We start from the raw sequence: 20,238 nt of genomic DNA, 5'->3' as shown, positions 1-20,238 counted from the left end.
TTTTGACCGATATAACACAATTATTACTGTTGCTCCGATAAAAATAATCCCCAAGCAAGACTTTGCAACAAGGAAAATGCAGGATAAATTCATCCATGAGGAGTCCTCGTGCTCTCTGAGCTTGGTTGCTTTCTTGCAAAGGTTTCATGACTCAAAGCTATCTGATGATGTTCCCTAGTTGGGTCATGAAACGTCTGCAAGAAAACAACCAAGCTCAGAGAGCACCAAGGACTCATGTCAAGCTTGAGCTACAAATATTCCCCTTTATTAAATTCAAACATACATAAGCACATGAATGCATGTGCACATTTGAGCTTTTGCTTTGTTTGGATAGCCAAAGTAGATAATCATTCAGACTTGATGTCCATTTTTGTATCACAAGCAGGTAACCAAATAAAAGAGTCAGGAAAAACTGGGAAGATTGGAGCCAGTAAACCTTTCAGCTACAACACACACTGAAAGAAAAGCCAGATCTTTCTTTTTTTCCGCAACGCTTGACAAGCGGAGAGAAAAATAAAGAGTCAAAAACTCCTGGCGTAGTGTCTAACATTTATTATTTCCGCCCTTCCACCATGATTATGTGATATCCAAACTTGGTTTTAACGGGGGGATCCGTGTACACTGGTTTGTCCATGCTGCTGACGGGCAAAGCAAATGCTGCTTCCTGAAAAGGCCCCACCATGGAGCCTCTGCTCATCCAGCCCAGATCTCCCTGGAAAACAAGCACAAGGGAAGGATGGAAAGGATGGTGAAAATGACCTATTCCACCCTATATAAACCCATTTGCTAGAGAATATTCTCTCTATATATATTCATTAATTCAGCATTTCAGTTCTTATAGTTAAGGAACTTTAGAAACCTAATTTGGGACAAAAGCAAGAGATTAGTCATGCCACTGGAGAAAACACTTTATTTGTCTTGAGAATTCTGCAAACGTTCTTGCTCTAGTTTGGAGAAACGAAAGAACTTACCCCTTGTCTGGCTTTGTCTTCGCTATATTGTGCAGCGACCTCACTGAAGCGCACTCCAGCTTTGACCTTCTCCAAGGCTTCCAGAGCTCTGCTGTGTTTCTCACACAGAATATGCCTCACCTAAAAATAAAAATAAAAACCAACCCAAAACAGAGATTAGATATATATAGGGTGGTCTTTCCACATTTAGTTTAAGAGTACTGGAGAACTGACAGCCTGGGTTTGAGACTCGAGTTCTGAGCAATGGGGTGAGCTTTTGTTTCTTGCCTCAGCTCTTGCCCACCTAGCAGTTCAAAAGCATGCAAATGTGAGTAGATAAATAGGTACCACTTCGGTGGGAAGGTGAGTTCCATGTGCCTTTGGCTTATAGCCATGCTGGCCAATGACCCGACTCTAGCACTGTGCCCAAAGTTAGACACAACTGACAGGGGAATTTTACCTTTACCTTTACTCCTACAGTTACCTTCTTCTTGGTAAGCCAAGCCACAGTTCCATTCACCTCTTGCTGGCTAATTATTGATACAGTTTCTAATGCATGTTCCCAAATTATGGCTAGTTGACTAAGGATGGTGAGAGGCTAAAAAGCAAGCCACTTTAATCCAGGCTAATTGATTTCTAATTGCCAAAGAGTGCCTTTGAAGGCAGATAGTCCAAGATTCACATTTTCATCTTCAGAAAAAGAGATTGAGTAGCAAACAGCCAGAGATTTGCATTAGCAGAGCTTTATTTGGCAGTAGCATTTAAATTTAGTGATTTTTCTCTTATCCCAAAGCATTGTTCAGTTGTTGCTTATATTTTCATATAAATGTGCTGCCCACAAAACATGTAGGGAGTTGTCCATATTACTGCCAGGAGTCAAAACTGATTTGAAGAACTCAAGTCGAATATCTCTAATTTTATTTACTGAACGTAAACATATCAACACATTTAGGATATCGGGCATTTGGGGTGGGGGGGGGCAAATCCAGATCTCTGCCACTTTCTTTCTGAACTTTTTCCCACTCTGAAATATTTCTGGCGTTGAGAGAATGACACCTCATTCTACTCTCACACCCTGTTCGTGACTGGCATGGCATCCTTGGCTGCCACCTCAAACTGGGTGACCAGAAGACCTACCTTCACGGAACTGCCTCCTCCTTTTGGCCCCTGAGCTTTCTTGTCGGCTGTGTCACTGCCAGAAGATGCTCCTCCTTTCAAGACACAAGAGGGGAAAGCAACAGTGAATCTGGTTGGAGAATTCACCTGATTGCACCTCCATTCGCTGAATCGGATGGGCAGGGCTGGACTGGATGTTTTGGGCGCATCTGAGCTCCAGGCTATCATACCTCACCTCCTGGTGGAATCAGACAGCAAGCATGAAAATGTTGCTTTGAGCTCCGAGCTTGGTTGCAAACATTTCATCCCCATTTGAGGAACATCTTCAGTGCGCTTTGGATCGTAAAACTTAAACTACCAACCTGAGCTACTAACATTCAAAGACATTTCAAGCAGGAAAATGTTAGAAGAATCATGTGTTGGAAGGAAAATCCATCTGGTTCAGTTCCAAGCCGGGAGGAAGGCACTGGAAATAAAATGGAGGCTGGAGGCCGATTGGAAAGAAGGTCCGTTTATTGATGAAGCAGAACCACCCACCACATGTGATTCTGGGAGAGCTGACAAAATGCAGTAGAGAGTGGGTGGGTTTTATAACTTCTGGATTCCTTTGGGGTCATGTAGGGGTCATGGCTGGCTCTATAGGCAAAAGGGGAAATGCAAATCCTAGGTGTTTGTCTGAGCTCATTTTGTCAACCTTTTGTTTGTTGCTTATCTGAGTTTCTGTCTTGACCCAGCCTTTCTGAATGGATTACCAAATCTGCATTTCTAAAAGCCGGCCTCCTCAGTTTCTGCTTGGAGGAGGGAAACTGGGATTGGTTTCTGCCTCCCTTAAAATTTTTTGTATTTCTCCTTTAGGGGAAATATTTTATCCTGCCTTTTTAATATTTCTCCAAATATTTCATTCTTTGGGGGGGGGGCCTTCCCACAATACACATGCTTGCCATCTTTTGGGGCTTCCACCACATGCATTGTTTCAACTCCTACCCTCAAAACGACGCTATAGACCCCTGCACACCAGAACAACTAGACACAAGGACAGTTTTTTCCCCGAACGCCATCACTCTACTAAACAAATAATTCCCTCAACACTGTTCAACTACTTACAAAGTCTGCACTACTATTATTGTTAATCTGCTCATCACTCCTTATCACCCATCCCCTCCCACTTGTGACTATAACCTTGTTGCTTGTTATCTTTACGATTTTATTGTTTCCTAGTATGATTTGATTGCTTATTAGTAACCTATGACTATTACTAAGTGTTGTATCTTATGATTCTTGAGGAATGTATTTTTTTATATACCCTGAGAGCATATGCAAAAAAGACAAATTCCTTGTGTCCAATCACACTTGGCCAATGAAGCTATTCTCTTCTCTAATCTAATCTTCTCTTATTCTATTTATTCTATTTCTATGCTTATTCTATTCTTTTCCTATTACTCTATTCTATTCTTTCATTCCAATATCTATTCTATTCTAAACAGGGCGAGCCCCTTTGGCAGGCATCTGCAAGAACTACAGCTCCCATAATTCCTTGCCCGGCCACCTTAAGGCGAGACCGCATCATGCTGGCCGAGCAGAACAGGGCCGGCGGCTCCTCCTCTCCCAGTAGGAGTGGGAAGCAGAAACTGGGAAAGAGAAAAAATCGCAGGCCCCGCTCCCATCTCTCACCTTTGGCCGCTTTGCCGCCGCCTTTCCCTTTCGGAGGCATCTTTTACGGGCTTCTTCCTGCCTTTCTGCAGCACCGGGGGGGGTCGCTTCCCTGTGACGTCATCGCACGCGACTGAGACAAGCAAGCCCCCCCCTCCCCCCCGGCACAGTCGCCCTGGGTGATGCCTGCAGGCAGACTTTTAAGTAAATGATCCCAGCATCTGAGATGGAAAATCTGCTTTTTGTGTGTGTATATATATTTGGCTTTTTGGGCTTTTTGTTTTTTTGCTCCGATTACCCCAAAATGTTCCCCGTCCACCCTCAACTCCAAATTTGAACAAGTTTGAAACCTTCACTTTTTTGACACTTTTTTTTTATCTTGTAAGCGATTGACAAATCAAAATAAATAAAATAAAAATAAACACATTTTCGTCGCAATGCTGCAGAAATTTCTGCTTCTAAATATTGAGCATCTCTACATTATGTGAGAGGCCAGAAGCATCTCCAAATCTCCAATAAAATTGAATATTTTATTGTATTGATTTTCTTTGAGCTGCTCTCAATGGTAAAAACATTAAACAGAGGCCTGAGTGTGTCATGTTCAAAGAAACTATTAAAACGTTTCTAGCCAACGGGAGTTGTAAAAAGTATCAAAGATCCAAAAGATAGGGTCAGTATCAACCCAAGAGTGTGCATGACAGTCCTTTGGGGGAAAAAAAGGCTCGTTTGAGTAATGAACAAAGAAACAAAACAACGTCCACAAGCTTACAGTCCTTAAAAACTCCCCCCCACAATTTTCTTGATGCAGTTCAAGGACTGGAAATTGTATCTATGTGTACTGCAAATATTGCATATTGTGTTAAAGAGTTCAAAGGATTTCTGGCTTCGAGTTCAGGTGATCGTCTTCAATCCTTCAAAACCACAAAATTTCCATCTTTTCTCAAGGCTGGCGCCAACCCCGTTCATCTCTTGTTTGAAAGTATGCTGGAGTCCTGTCATGAGGTTTTCCACTTCAGTGGCGCAAATCTACAAAAAAAAGAGAAGCGGCATGTCATTAAAACTAACAAACTGGGATAAAAGCCCTTAAATTTGAGGTGGTAAAACTGCCATCAAAATCCTCTGGTTAAGTTGATTGCCATGCTAGACATCTCAATATATTACTTTTCCTTCTGTCTTTTGAAGAACATCTTAGAATATAGAATAACAGAGTTGGATGGGACCTTGGAGGTCTTCTAGTCCAACCCCCTGCTTAGGCAGGAAACCCTACACCACTTCAGACAAATGGTTATCCAACATCTTTTTTAAAAACTTCCAGTGTTGGAGCATTTACCACTTCTGGAGACAAGTTGTTCCGCTGATAAATTGTTCTGTCACGAAATTTCTTTTTCAGATCTTCTTTACAGAATGGTACTAGGTGATGAAAAGTAGTCCCTCTCTATTGTTTAACCGATCCCCAACCTTTTTGCTGCCGCGGCCCGGTACCGGCATCAGCTGGGCGCCGCGGCCTGGTACCGCATCAGCTGGGCACCGCGACCCGGTACCGGCATCAGCTGGGCGCCGCCATCTTTTTGATGAAAAAGTGCTTCCGGTGAGCTTTCTACCCGGAAAGCTCACTGGAAGCGCTGGGGCCACCATCTTTTTTGATGAAAAAGTGCTTCGGTGAGCTTTCTACCCGGAAAAGCTCACCGGCGCTAGCGCCGCCATCTTTTGATGAAAAGTGCTTCCGTGAGCTTTCTACCCGGAAAAGCTCACCGGAAGCACTTTTCATCAAAAAGATGGCGGCGCCCAGCAACCAGCGGCCCGGTAGGACTTGTTCCGCGGACCGCACGTCCGCGGACCGGTGGTTGGGGACCCCTGGTTTAACCGATCCCCAACCTTGGTAACTTTTAAGACTTTTGGACTTCAACTCCCAGAATTCCTCAGGCACCCAGCATTCTGGGAGCTGAAGTCCACAAGTCTTAAAAAGTTACCAAGGTTGGGCACCCCTGTCATTGTATGCTTAGGAAGATGGATGCAGGCCTCTGTAACAGGCCCATGGCATCCTCAATTACTCAGGGTCTGAATTCACAACATATTGTCTTACCATACTGCTGAACAAACTTCAGTCAGAGGCATTCACATTATGCTAAGCCAAAAACCATGCTGTCAATTCATAAAACATTTTGTATACACGTTTTATAGTTGACAACAGAAAGAATGGGGGGGGGGGGGAGTTTCAAAGAGCAGGCAGCAGTGTGGAATCGAAAGTACATTCCATTCATATTTTCTTCAAAGACTGATCAGATGACTGAAGCTTCTGCTGTGAAAAAAAATCTAATTGGAGAGCATGATTGATGACTCTTAGCTATGGACGTTTTGTGTTGGATGATACACCCAGAGGGGTGGGAGTGGGGAAGCAGGATCAAGGATGACAGTGAATTACGTATCTCAGAGTTGGCTACGCCCAATGCCGTCACATGGTTTAATTGGAGTAAATGCTGGAATCCTGACACATGCTTTTATAGAGCACCATGATTAGGTTTGCATGTCATACCAAGTTATGTTTTTGAGCAGGGCCTACTGAAGAAACCAGACATTACAGGAAGTGATAAACCATGGTTTTATCAATCCCAGAGGTTCAGATTTCACAATTTTTTCTTCTTTAAAAGTAATATCTTAGGATGAGGTGCAAACTCAGTCCATAGGGATTCAGGCACACAGTTTGCATTACAGGTAGTCCTCAATTTCCAACAATTTGTTTAGTGATTGTTACTGAAAACAGTAACTTACAATTGATTTTCATACGACTGTTGCAGTACCCCCAGGTCACGTGATCAAAATTCAGAAGCTTGGCAAGTGCTTCATATTTATGACGTCCCAAGGTCACGTGATTCCCTTTTGAGACTTTCTGACAAGCAAAATCAATGGGGAAGCCAGATTCACTCAACAACCGTGTTACTAACTCAACCCCTGCAGTGATTCGCTTAACAACGGTGGCAAGAAAGGTCGTAAAAATGGGGCAACACTCACTTCACAAGTGTCTTGCTTAGCAACATCGATTTTGGGGTCAACTGTGGTCGTAAGCTGAGGACTACTTGTCCTTGGCTCAAGATGAACCCACTCAATGGAAAAGAAGCAGTCCAAAAGCAGAAAAAGACTCTTTGGAATGCATCTAAAGGTAGCCAAGAACACCTAGAGGTTTACATTTTAATGTACCTACCTTACTGTCCAGGCGCTGGAGGTAAGAACAGATGTATTCAATGCTTGCCCCAAAAGGATGAACATGCAGAAAAGTTGAGATGATCCCTAAAAAAAAATTGGGGAGGGTGTTACTCCCAAGAGATGGAGATGGCAGCGCAGAACACACCTTAATTTCTTACAAGAGCCTGGCCGTATTTTGAAAAGAAGGAAAGGTTGTGGTCACAAGCCATTCTGTGCACGGAACAGCTGCTTTTAGATGATCTGGGCCAGGGCTGAAACATGCTCAACCTGTCTTGCTCTATAGATGGAATAAAATGGATTCAGGTTGTTAATCTGGTTGGAAGGGACCTTGTACCAGGTCATCTAGTCCAACCCCCTGCCCAAGCGGAAGACCCTACACCATTTTTGACAAATGGCAGTCCAGTCTCTTCTTGAAAGCCTCCAGTGATGAAGCTCCCACAACTTCTGTTCCATAGGTTGATTGTTCTCACTGTCAGAAAATTTCTCCTTATTTCCAGGTTGAATCTCTCCTTGTTCAATTTCCATCTATTATTCCTTGTCTGGCCTTTGGGTGCCTTGGAAAATAGCTTGACCGCCTCCTCCTCTCTGTGGCAGCCCCTCAAATATTGGAAGGCTGCTATCCTGTCTCCCCTGGTCCTTCTCTTCCCTGGACTAGCCAGGCCCAGTTCCTGCAACTGTTCATCATATGTTTTAGCCTCCAGTCTCCTAATCATCCTGGTTGCTCTTCTCTGCACTCTTTCTAGAGCCGCAACATCTTTTTATAGCTTCTGCCAACCTAGAAAGCATGTAAAAAAATGCAAGTAGAAAAATAGGGACCACTTTGATGGGAAGGTAACAGCATTTCATGTGCCTTTGTGCGTTTAGTCATGCTGGCCACATGACCACAGAGACGTCTTCGGACAGCGCTGGCTCTTCGGCTTCATAATGGAGATGAGCACTGCCCCCTAGAGCCAGAAACGGCTAGCACATATGTGTGAGGGAAACCTTTACCCTTACCTTTTAACCAAAACTGGATGCATTATTCTAAGTGTGGTTCCACAGGCTTTGCCTTCAGGATATGTTCAGTCGGATTCAGATCCCTGGTGGTTTCTCTTAATCAGTGTGTGGACCTCTCAGAGCTAACTAAATAGTGCCTTAAGCAAGGCATCTTCCGATGGTCCTGATTTAAATCTAAACTTCCAAGTGTCCAGCAGCTCAGGAGTCCTTACCCACTAGTAAAGCGTCCCTCTCCAATCTTAAAGGGTGGCAGTGAAGTCCTTTCTCAAGTAGTCTTTCCTTCTCTGGACTCTTGAAGCAAATGTTTGACAAGCCACTGTCCTAAAAGAAATTAAGGGGACCAATAAAAGAGTCCATCAACAGTCAACATCCAGATAAGCAGGGATTAACACCAGACAAACAATCAAACAGTATCCCAATGAAGGAACTACTAAGCAGAAAACCACACATTCTGCAATACAAGCAGGCCAAACTACTGTATATAAAAAGGGAGCAAACTCCATTCTCAATAGCACTGATGATGTTACTTAGTTGGGTAATGAAATGTCTGCAAGCAAACCATCAAACTCAAGAGAGCAACAAGAACCACACAGAATTAAGAGTAATCAATATGTTGACCAAGACTTGTCTCTTAACAACACGTTGGTTTTTTAATTGTGCTCTGCAGACATTGGAATAGCTATACTGCCATAGGCAATTAACTTAAAGGACATCCCTTAACAAGCAGGCTGGAGGAAGAAGCAACTTCATATTTCACTCCCAGTTGAAATTCTCATTCTTTCTCACACAGAATAACAAAAAATATATCTGGTGCAATGGAACCGCAATGCAAAGAGTATGGTAAGTACTATCATGCATAATGTTCAGGAGGCAACCTACTTGATCTTTAGCTTCCATTGAGTCTTTCTCTCTGTCAGATCCAGCTGCCAGGTCTTGCTGCATTGGAAAAAGGAAAAGTTATAATCTCTGGAGTGTATAATTCTTCATGCAAGATCCTTCTGCCTTCTTGATGATTCTAATATCCTGAGCTTTGCTGCCAAGTTTAATAAGGAGTTTACCAGTAAGTTAACTTGCTAATTTAAGGAAACAAAGCTGGCATAGCAGCTAATCTTTTTCGATGTACATGTGTGCAGGGACCTTCTTAATTGTGCTAATGACTTGGTTGCTTTAGATTTTCATTTTTGTAATGTTTGTAATTGTTTTCATTTTATTTGAATTCTGTTTGCCACCCAGAATTCCTTGTTGAGATAGGCAGCTGAGAAGCACTGTATAAAAAGGCAAGCTGGTATAAAAAGCAATCTTGCTCTGAGACAAAACTAAGATTTATTTATATGGAAAACATCCAAATTCTCCAATGGAAATTCAAAAAGTCAATTAAACTATTGTAACTGACAGGCACCTAAGTGTTGCTGTACTCAAATAATCAGGCATATGGAATGTCTGCATTTATCCAAACTGAAAATTTCCTTGGCACAGAATTTAGACTATTGGTATGCAGTTTTTAAATTCTTTTTCTTTCTTTCTTTCTTTCTTTCTTTCTTTCTTTCTTTCTTTCTTTCTTTCTTTCTTTCTTTCTTTCTTTCTTTCTTTCTTTCTTTCTTTCTTTCTTTCTTTCTTCTTTCTCTTTCTTTTCTTTCTTTTTCTTTTTATCTCTCTTCTTTCTTTCTTTCTTTCTTTCTTTCTTTCTTTCTTTCTTTCTTTCTTTCTTTCCTTCCTTCCTTCCTTCCTTCCTTCCTTCCTTCTCTCTCTCTCTCTCCTCTTTTCTTTCTGACAACTACTTTTCAGAATACGTTGCCAATTTCCACATGCTTGATTACTCCTCATATATTTAAAACCATACTCTTTGAAATCTCAGGGAAACAGAAGTGAACATTGCAAAATTATTTGTTTTGAGCAAAACTGTATAATGGACTATTTTAAACCTCCATCATCAGACACTACTACCTATCTATAACAGCCTCCTCTTTCAAAAAAATCAGAGAAGCCCACTGTCCAAAGCAATGTAGCCTGTACGATTGTAATGGCTGGCTGGGGAATTCTGGCAGTTGACGTCCACATATTTTAAAATTGCCATGGTCAAGAAACAGCGCCGTAAGAGCATCAATAGCTAAGAGCAATTTGTACCTTTTCCTTCAGTCTCTCAAGCAATTTGTCAAGCTGAATTTTTTCTTCTTTCGCTTTTTCCAGTTCAGCTTCTCTCCTTTCAGAGTCTTCCTGCAGTTTCTGAAGATGCTGAAAGGAAGGAAGGAAATGCACTTTAGCAATGTGCTACTTATATTACTACTACTCCATGTAGTAATTTAAGACAGTCCCGACCCAGGCAATGCAAAAGTTAAATAATGCACAAATAAACAGAACAAAGGCCAAGCTTGGCTCTAGAGGTGATTACATCTCAATCTTGGGAAGACTCAACCTTCTTTTCCTCTTTCCTGTGCTTGCTTTTATTTTAAATTATCTTCTTTTTTGATGAAGACTTGGGGAGAAGTCAAGCGTTTGCCTACTGCAGTGTGTCATCTGATTTGGTCCTTTAAAAAGGGACAGGCCAACTGTACCTTTTATTTGGTTCAGTTCAATTTACTTTATTGATCAACCCTTGGGCCATATCAAAGTGGAGAGTTCCAGAGACAAATTATTATTAAAATCTGATAAAAACAATTTGAAATGGGATTGGAATAAAATGTGATTTAAAATGAAATTGGAATAAAATACGATTTAAAATGAAATTGGAATAAAATACAATAATTTAATATAGAGATAAATAAATAAAATACGATAAAATTATATTTCGGTGTCACCCCTACAATCTACCTCAATCAGTCCACATATGCCGGTTTCAACCAAACCATTTTGCTTAAGTACTGTGCTGTGTTAAATGTTATTTTCCGATTCTGGCCTTTTATTTGGGAAAGGTTACAGGTAACTCCTTGACTTACAATCACAACCGAGCCCAACATTTCTGTTGCTAAGCAAGGCAGCTGTTAAATGAATTTTTTCCCATTTTATGACCTTTCTTGCTACAGTTGCTAAGTGAATCTGGCTCCCCCATTGACTTTGCTTATCAGAAGATCACAAAACGTGATCAAATGACCCCCGGGGATGCTGCAACTGTCATAAATAGGAGTCAGTTGTCAAGTGTCTGAATTTTGATCATGTTGTTAAGGTATTGAAATTTAAGAGCTGACCAGTTGATGTAAGGCTGATGCAATGAGGATGAATCAGCATAGTGTGGGCATTGCCCTTTTAAGACAGAGTGGATCCACAGAAGTCTTTACCTTTTTAAGAGGTGTATATATAAAGGCAGTCATTAGAGGGCATGTTTTTCTCTCCTTGTGTCCTGTATCCATTGCAGAGTTCTCCGTGTAGAGATAAGAAGACTGATTGCTTGTCAGGTATTTGCCTACCACGTATATTTCTGTATATGTCTTGTATATAAACCACTGTTAAATGTCTAAGTTTCTGTGTGCTGTGTTTTGCTCCTAGGTTGTCTCACAATAGTAATCATGAGGCAAACGCTTTGACACACGTGACTGTGAGGATGCTGCAATGCTTGTGTGAAAAATTGTCATGTCGTTTTTTTTCAGTGCCGTTGTAACTTTGTACGGTTACTAAATGAATCATTGTAAGTCAAGGACTACCTGGACATGTCTCCCAAGGAGATAAGCTTGGGCTCCAAGGACAGGACAGAGAGGAACCATTCAAGCATGACAAGAGAGCCCCCACCCCCACTCCCCTTCCCCACCTGCTGCATTCCTTGTAAAGTCTGCTGGAGGATTTTCAGCTGCTGGTCCTTGCTGGACTCATCTTCTCGCCCCGCTCTGCCCTGCTCCTGCTTCAAGAGCTCGACTTCGTTTCGGTAGGCATCCAGCTGGCACCGTAAGCTGTTGTTTTCTTCCTTCAGCGCATCTGTTTGTGAAACTAAAACTGGGATGGAGGAAGAGAGAAATCCGAGATGAGCTAGTTTGGCTTCTCACACAGCTCAGCTCAGAATTCCACCCGGTGCAAATATCTTTTAGGTGGTCTTCTTCTAAGCCACGGTGGCGCAGTGGTTAGAATGCAGTACTGCAGGCTACTTCTGCTGCCTGCCGTCTGCCTGCAATTTGGCAGTTCAAATCTCACCAGGCTCAAGGTTGGCTCAGCTTTGCATCCTTCCGAGGTCGGTGAAATGAGGACCCAGATTGTTGGGGGCAATAGGCTAACTTTGTAAACTGCTTAGAGAGGGCTGCAAAACACTGTAAAGTGGTATATAAGTCTAAGTGCTATTGCTATTGCTAAAGCAGACTCCTTGTTCTGACAAAACCCCTTTTTATTTGACTCATGTGAATTCCTATCATCCAGCAAAGTCCCAGCAAACAGTCTTTCGAGTGTGAATTACAACCACAGACCTTATCAGGTTTGGAGAGCTGCCAGGTTGATAGCTTCCAAGCGCAATACTGTACAAGGAAATACCTGGCAAGGAGTCTCTGAGAGTCACAACTAATCTTCACACTAATTAAATGAACTAATTGTCTCCTGCAAACACCACTCCCCTTTGGCTCTTTATTCCCTATGGGAGGGCCATTCACCGTCTACCTGTGCCTTTACTCCTGAGTTGACCCTTGTTCCTTAACTGTTCCCTTCCCCTGGCAGCTCTGCGCATGTGCACACTGGGAACAGGCTCCAGCTGTTCTTCTGTCCCGCTGATCTCAGACTCCGAAGGCAGCAGATATCTGTCGGATGGCCCTGGCCCCATCTCTGCTTCCGACGCAGAGCACTCATCAGAGCCTTCCCCAGATTCCAGGACTGGCCCATGTTCCTCCCAACCTCCTCACTGTTCGAGTCTGCCGCCAGCTCCCCTGGCCGCTGGCAGGCCACAACATTGCTAAACCAGTCTATCCCAAGCAGGGGGGCGGTCCTTCAAATGGGAGAACCAATTCCCAGAATGCTCAGTAGCCCTATTGGCAGGGGAATTCTGGGAGCTAAAAGTCTGGACACCATCATATAAAGTGTGGCTGTTGTAAGAGACTTCATTCTATTATCGTTTGTTGCATGTGCGATGTTAATGTAGCTGACCCAATTGGACTTTGTAGGATTAGTTCTCTTAGATTTATTTTATTTATTAAATATGTTTGCCACCCAACTCACCACAAGCAATGTTTTTTTCCCTTTCCTTTGCATTTGTGACATTACAGCTGAATCAGAGACAGCTATAATGTTGAAAGGAGTAGGGGGCAATAAAAGTCAAGATGGCAGACAGGATTGTGTGACCAAAGGCTTACACCTATTTTATATACATGCCTGAGCTGTTTTAATATGCCAGCACAAATCAGCTTATCATATTTATCTCAAAGAAGATTTGGAAACAACAGCATTATCATTAAGAAACAAAGCATTTTTCTACGGCCCATCCTTGACGTTCCACAATGACCGTTAGTGCAATTCTCCAGCTGCATTTCAACATTCCATACTTTAAACCTGATTTGTAAAATGTATAAATCTGTAAAATTCAGATACATTGCTCAGGTAGATCCCCTGTAATGTGTGTGTGTGATGGGCCCATCGTGAATAATTATAGAACACACACAGATGTTTATGAAGATTCATCCAATTCATGGTTGTCCGCAAGGTGCTTTTTTTTTAAAAAGGCAACTGGACTTTCTCTCTTTTTCCTTGAAGACAATTTGCTCCTCATCCAAGAAGCTTCTTCGGTTCTGACTGAACGGTGGAGAACGGAAGGATTTATATTCCTTGCAGTCCTCTGGTCCTCAGTGTTCTCCCTGAGAGTCGTTGAAGCCACGTGGAGGTTCATCTGTGCCCTTTGCACCTGAATAGTGCAAATGGACGTGGAACCTTTTTGGAACCTCCGAAAGGAAAGGTGAAAAAGTTGCCTTTTGAAAAACACCTTTGGGAAAACATGCTGTGAAATTAACCCAATTAACCCAATATCTTATCTAATATTCCAGTAAAGGTTACTTGGAGGCTAAATAACCAAAAACGGTGTTACCTTAGCTCTGTAAGGTAACTTTGTCTTTTACAGGAATAATTCTACTTATCACACATGCATAGCTGGATTTTGCTTAATAGAATTAGGCCATCTTCTCTTTTTTTTTTTTTTACACTGTAAGCGTTCCATGGATACCTGACTCATCAGTTTCTTTGTTCTCGGGTAATTCTGCTTCTTCATCATCATCATCAGACATCTCCATTGCCTCCTCTCGGCGAATGTCCATCAATTCATCGTTGTGAAGGTTACGGAGTTCCTAAGATTTTAAAAAAATGCTTCTTATGAGCCACTTTGGGTCTAGCCCATCATGAAAAAGAGCATATAAACTGAACCAGTTTGACTCATTCCAGGTATTCCTCATACATTCCAATAAAAACCTATCTTAGTCCGGATCTTCCAAAATTAAAGTCACTTCGGCAACAACTGGAATGCTTTGCTTTGTCTGTTTATGCTACAGAGCAGTCTGGCCTTGGTGAAAACTGATTTTCGTTTGATAGGCCTCCCTCGTCACAACTGGGCTTTTCACATGTTGGGAATCTAATGCCTTCCCACGCTGGCTGGGAATGATGGAAGATGTGGTTCCATACATATGGAAAGCCCCAGGTTAAAGAAGGTAGCACGAAGAGGTATCTTCACAAACATTACTGCAGAACAAGATATATTTACTCCAGTATGTGAATACCCTGTTTAGATTTTTACAGACAGCCTTACAACAAAACAATAGGAAGGTGTTCTAGGTTCCTTTTTATTCTGCATTCGAACAAGCATCAGATACCATAATCAACAGAGGCTTTGGGGAATATAGGCTCCGATTCAGAGATGGAATTCAGCCAGTTCTGGAGAACCGGTAGCAGAAATTTTGAGTGGCTCAGAGAACTGGCAAATCCCACCTCTGACTAGCCCTACCCCTGTCTATCCTCTGCCTCCCGAATCCCAGCTGATCGGCTGGGTCTTCTTTGGTTGCCCTGCACAGGAGAATGGAGCTGGAAAGCAGGTTAGTGAGGTGCGGAGGGAATGGGGATTTTGCAGTAATCCTCCCCCAGGAATGGGGAGGGAATGGAGATTTTGCAGTATCCTTCCCCTGCCACGTCCCCAAGCCACAGCACATCTCCCCGAGCCACGCCCAGAGAACTGGTAGTAAAAAAAATTGAATCCCACTACGGCTGTTATTCTATAAATATCCAGCTTAGATACGGAGGCTCCGTCTTGTTTACTAGGCTTAGCTCTCCCGAGACCTCCAGAAGGTTTGGATTACAGCGGGGTTTTTTAAAATCAAACCAAAGTATCAACTCTGAATCTTTGAGGCTTCAGTGTTGCCACAATGGAGATTGTGGGTTAGGGAGGGGGAATAAGAGACAGCTGCCCTTTGGTAGCCAAAACAAAATAGTTTCCTCTAGGAACCAAGAACATTCCCACAGGTGACCGAAGAGAGGAGGAGCGATGTCACCAAGCAACCGGAAAGCACCCTGACTGGACCATGTGACTGATTGTTTGGGAAAAGGGGGGAAAACTTTTACTTTGAATCAGGTGAAAACTGTGGGAACCTTTAGAGTCGGTTTTCACCAGTCTGTGCCAATACGATAACTCCAATAAAACTGTTCTTTAAGGAATCTACCTGCCTCAGAGTTCTGTTTGCTATGGGTGTATTACTTGGAACCCTGACAATATAAACTGACTCACTCCGCTCCAACTGGAGCCCCTCTCCAGGGTCCTGAATCCTGCTGCTCAACCGGTCTACTCAGGGAAGATGGCGAGATGGAGAACGGCGAGATGGAGGACGCAAGGATTATAAGAGAGTAGGCCAAAACATCTCTGCTTAATTATTTCTGATCAGCAGCAGCTTCCCAAAGTTTCAGGCAAGTATTTTTTTTTTTGCTCCTAGCTTTCATAAGGCAGCACGCACGCACGCACACAAACACAGCCATGCACAACTCAAAACTTTTCTTTCAGCACAGAATCAAATAATTGGGGAAGAGGGGGAAATGCTATTGTTGTTTTTAAATTCCTCATGCAAAAAAAGGTGCCAGATATTCTAAATTGGGGCTGGAAACCCTTAGAATGTTGCTTGGCATACAGGATTGATTTAAAAATAAATAAATAACAGCACCGTTTCTGGGGAACTGCTATCCCAAGAGGAACCTTCTGATCTGCTGTTTTTCCACCCTACTTTTCACTCCAAAGGTATCTCTTTTTCAAAACATTCAGCTAATCCTCTACTGTCACTGATTTGGACCTTACAGCCCATGTTCCATTGTGCTTTTCATTTTTATTTTGTTTTAAATGGCATTAAAATATCGATCGGGGGAAGGAAAGTTGGTTGTTTCACTTGTTTTGAAGAACAACAGGTAAGTCCCAAATATTTTTGTGAAAAAAAAAGAGAGATATGAAAAAGTTCAGGTATCAGAATATAAATTCCCTTCTAGAGTGGATCCATATTTCACTTAGTTTCAATTCCCACTGAACTTTTACTGAAATAAAAACAGTGAATTCTTACTGGATGAAGCCTCGCCCTGAAGACAGGTTACCTGTCGGACAACTTACCTGAACTTTCTGTTGACTGCAATCAACGTCTTTGTTCTATTATGTGATCATTTGAGTGGTTTGGATCTTTTCCCCTCCCAGCGATCAGCTCTACAGGTATGGATCCTTCTGAGGCTGGATGGACAGCTGTCACTGCGACCCGGCCGTCAGAGATGCTTCCTTTGGCAAAACTGACTGAATAAGGGTTTGCACAACCCACTTAACCAGGTCGCTTACAACCCTAGGGGCTGCATTCAGATGACGGCATGTCCAGCTTGGCATCTGTCTGTTCAATGCAGGGGTCGGATTCTACCGGTTCAGGCGAACTACTAGCTCCGAAGATCAGCTGGGAGTCAACCGGTTTGCTCCGATGATCAGCTGTTGTTTTATTTCCAGGTTTTCTAGCTCAGCTCTTCACGCGACACACTGCATGTCAGCTATTTTACACACAGGGAGGTGAGCTGCAAATGCTGTGTGTGTGCTTGCTTACCGAACCGGTTGTTACACCCACCCCTGGTTGAATGGCTTAGCTCCGTGATGGCGAACCTATGGCACGCATGCCGCAGATGGCACGTAGACCCATTTGCGCTAGCACGTGAGCCTCAGGCAAACTTACCTCACTGCACATGCATGCGCCTCACAGCTGATTTTCAGCTTGTTTGAGGCCTTTTTCGGCCTCTTGGGGGCTTGAGGAAAGCCCTTGCAGGCCAAAAAATAGGCCCATTTCAACACTTCCTGTATTTCCGGAAATACCAGAAGTGACAAAACGGGCCCATTTTTCAGACTGCAGAGGCTTTCATCAAGCCTCTGGGAGGCCAAAAAAGGCCTCAAACGAACCAAAAATCAGCTGGGAAGTGCAGTGCAGGTAAGGGGGCGGCGGCGGGGTGAATTGTGCGTGCATACACAGGGGGCATGGAGGGGGCGTGCATTGCCTTCTGGGTGTTGGCACATGAGCACGCATGCACAATTTTTGGCATAGGAGCCACCACTGGCTTAGCTTGATGCTTGTACCCTAGCTGTATTGATTAGCTTACGGAATTGTGTAAAATCCCCAACTACAGGGGAAGGAATGGCAGAGCTTGGGCAATACGCTGACTCTGGAACCCACTTAGAGAGGCCTTTAAAGCATGACAAAGTGGTATATAAGCCTAAGCGCTACTGGTTCTGTGTGCTGCCACTTACCTTGCAGGCGTAGGGTTGAGCGCGTCCCTCTTTTACAAGCCAAACGAGAGGCGCTAGGACAGCTAAGGAGAAACACCCCGGGAGGTACCCACCTCAGCTTGCTTGCACCACACGCCGATGTTCTTACGCTGCGCTTTCGTGAAATGGTCCCAGGCCTTTTGTTTGCAGGCAGAATGGTACACGGCCACAATCTGCTCGACTGCAGGTTTCAAAATCAGCAGGCAAAACCGGGCCACAATATCATCCAAAGGGGGATGGGTGGAAGGGGGCAAGAAAAAGGAGTAAAGGAGTAAGAAAGCGCAAAATTTTTTTTTTTTTAAAGGACGTTGTTAGAGAAGGTGGAGTCCCCGGGAGAGGAAAAAATATATATATCCGGTGTTGCAGGGGTAGCAGCGTTGCCAGCAGCAGCAAAAGCACCTGTAGGGTTTTGATTTGAGGGGATTCGGTCCAATCCAGGAGATGGCAAAAAGGGATTACGGAAGAGGAATGGAAGAGGAGAGGAGGAGGAGGAGAAAGAGAAGGAATAGAAGGGGTGAAGGGAGGAGGTAGAGGAGGAGAAGGAGGAGCAGGAAGAGATGGAGATGAAGAAGGAATGGAAGGCGAGGGGGAGGGGGAGAAGAAGGAAGAGAAGGAGAAGGAATGGAAGAAGGAGTAAAGGAGGAGGTAGAGGAGGAGGAGCAGAAAGAGAAGGAGAAGGAAGGGGGAGAAGGTGGATGAGGAGGAAGAGAAAGAGATGGAGAAGGAATGGGAGGAGAAGGAAGAGAAGAAGGAATGAAAGAAGGAGTGGTGGAGGAGGAGGAGGAGGAGGAGGAAGAGATGGAGATGAAGAAGGAATGGATGGGGAGGAGGAGGAGGAAGAGAAAGAAGGGAAGAGGAGGAGGATGGCAGCAAAAGGTAAGGAAAATAACGTATGGGAAAAGGAAGGCAGGGTGTCTCTGAAAACAGAAGAGGTAGGAAAAGTTATATGCCCCCAAACAATCTGGGTCCTCATTTTACCCACCTCGGAAAGATGGAAGGCTGAGTCAACCTTCAGCCAGTCAGGATCGAACTGCTGGCCTTGGGCAGAATTATCCTGCAATACTGCATTCTACCCACTGCCCCATCACGGCTGAATGGAGGGCTGTAGCCACTCTTTGTATTCCGGGGGAAAACAGGAGTGAAAAACCGCATAGCATCGCCAAGGGGAGATAGCATTAAAGGACCAGAATAAGGTTCAGAACATGGAAAAGGAGAATTTGGGGGGGGGGATACAGCAGAATTACATTACCTGGAAGCCTCAAACCTGCCAAATAGAAAAATGACCTGCAGATCTTCCGAGTGAAAACTGGATGGGGAGAAGGACTGGGCTATCCACCTACCTTGGTTATCTAAGACCCTTTCCAACCAGCAAAATATTATGAAACTTTGTAGAAAGCTCCATCACTAAGGCAGAAAACAGCTGAGACAGACTGGGGTGTGGAAGGCCTGATTCACCTTAACTCTCTTCCTTGAATTACCCAGAAGTTCATCTGGGAAAAACAGCTGCCTTCTAGAAGCATGGCCTGCTGCAGAAAACAGCACAGAGAGTCCTCAACATACAACCGTTCGCTTAAGTGACTGTTCAAAGTTGCAACGGCACCGGAAAAAAGGGGCTTAGGACCGTTTTTCGCACTTACAACAGCTGCGGCGTTCCCAGGGTCACATGATCGAAATTCAGAGCCTCGGCGACGGACCCGTATTTACGACAGTTGTAGCCAGAGGTGATAATTCAGCCGGTTTGGACCGGTTCGGACGTACTGGTAGCAAAAATTTTATGGAAGGCATACTCTCAGAACCAGTAGGGAAAAAAATTGGAAACCCACCACTGTGTCAACTAAAATAATAATAATAATAATAATAATACTCCTTTGGTCTTTTTACTTGCCAGCAGAAAGGCAGTGGGCTGAAACAGTGCATTCCTCAAGTGCCTAAATAATCGCCCTGGCAGCCCAAAGTTGTCAGCGTGCAAAAATATTACTGGAGAGCATGATTGATGACTCTTGGCTATGGATGTCTCCCATTGGAGAATATACATCCAAGGGGTGGGGGGAAGACCAGGGTCAAAGGGGAAATGAATGGTGTATTTTAGTGTCGGCTGCACCCAGCTAACGCCAACATGGCCATTCCTAATAAAACATTTTTTTTACTCTTGAGAGATGCGGCTAGAGACTTACGATTTGAATGGGGGTGGATTTGTTGGAGGCCTGACACACTGGAGTGGGGTGGGGGGAAGGGGATGGATCATGTCATCCCCTTTTGCAGCCTTCTGACAAGCCAAGTCAATGGGGAAGCCAGTTCCACTTAATTTGTCGACTAACTCGACAACCGCAGCGAATTCGCTTCACGACGGCGGCAAGAAAGGTGGTACGACGGGGCGAGATTCACTTAAGGAATGCCTCGCTTAGCTACAGAAATGTTGGGCTCAGGTGGGAGTCGTACTGTCAAGGACTCTCTGCAGCTGGCCTTCCGATGGGGTGAAGTCCATTTGACATTTGCTGACCCTTGGTACCTGGCCTTCGAAAGCCAATGATTGCCTGCAGGACGCGGCCTTCACCTACCTTAGTTCTGGAACCAGCCATCGCTTCCGGCCTCAGTGGAAAAGGAGTGAGGTCACCTTATCATTAC

At 43.8% G+C, this 20,238-nt stretch overlaps 2 protein-coding genes across 4 annotated transcripts in view; both read right to left on the bottom strand.

Moving 5' to 3' along the window:
- Positions 1-537: 537 nt before the first annotated feature.
- Positions 538-3,860, bottom strand: PIN4 (peptidylprolyl cis/trans isomerase, NIMA-interacting 4). Its single transcript, XM_026674743.1, has 4 exons — positions 3,738-3,860; positions 2,088-2,161; positions 972-1,091; positions 538-712 (listed from the first exon to the last, which is right to left on the bottom strand). The coding sequence occupies exons 1-4, from the start codon at positions 3,775-3,777 to the stop codon at positions 554-556; spliced, it is 393 nt and encodes a 130-aa protein (XP_026530528.1). The 5' UTR covers positions 3,778-3,860; the 3' UTR covers positions 538-553.
- A 372-nt stretch (positions 3,861-4,232) lies between these two features.
- The window catches only part of ENOX2 (ecto-NOX disulfide-thiol exchanger 2), a 34,685-nt gene continuing 18,679 nt past the window's right edge, over positions 4,233-20,238 (bottom strand). For 2 of the 3 annotated variants that reach the window (XM_026674739.2, XM_026674740.2), the window contains exons 8-15: positions 17,688-17,794; positions 14,029-14,149; positions 11,653-11,834; positions 10,038-10,145; positions 8,793-8,849; positions 8,126-8,234; positions 6,916-7,001; positions 4,233-4,742 (exon numbers count right to left, since the gene is read on the bottom strand). In XM_026674739.2, coding sequence (XP_026530524.2) covers positions 4,608-4,742; positions 6,916-7,001; positions 8,126-8,234; positions 8,793-8,849; positions 10,038-10,145; positions 11,653-11,834; positions 14,029-14,149; positions 17,688-17,794 — 905 coding nt within the window. In that variant the 3' untranslated portion in view covers positions 4,233-4,607. Of the gene's footprint in view, positions 4,743-6,915; positions 7,002-7,025; positions 7,195-8,125; positions 8,235-8,792; positions 8,850-10,037; positions 10,146-11,652; positions 11,835-14,028; positions 14,150-17,687; positions 17,795-20,238 lie in introns of those variants that run through there. The other variant, XM_087972373.1, reaches the window with a different exon arrangement.

Source organism: Notechis scutatus, chromosome 10, assembly GCF_049901735.1.
Source record: "Notechis scutatus isolate UNSWTSFEM ecotype Mainland chromosome 10, rNotScu1.2, whole genome shotgun sequence".
Lineage (NCBI taxonomy): Eukaryota > Metazoa > Chordata > Lepidosauria > Squamata > Elapidae > Notechis > Notechis scutatus.
This window is presented reverse-complemented; position numbering and strand designations above follow the sequence as displayed.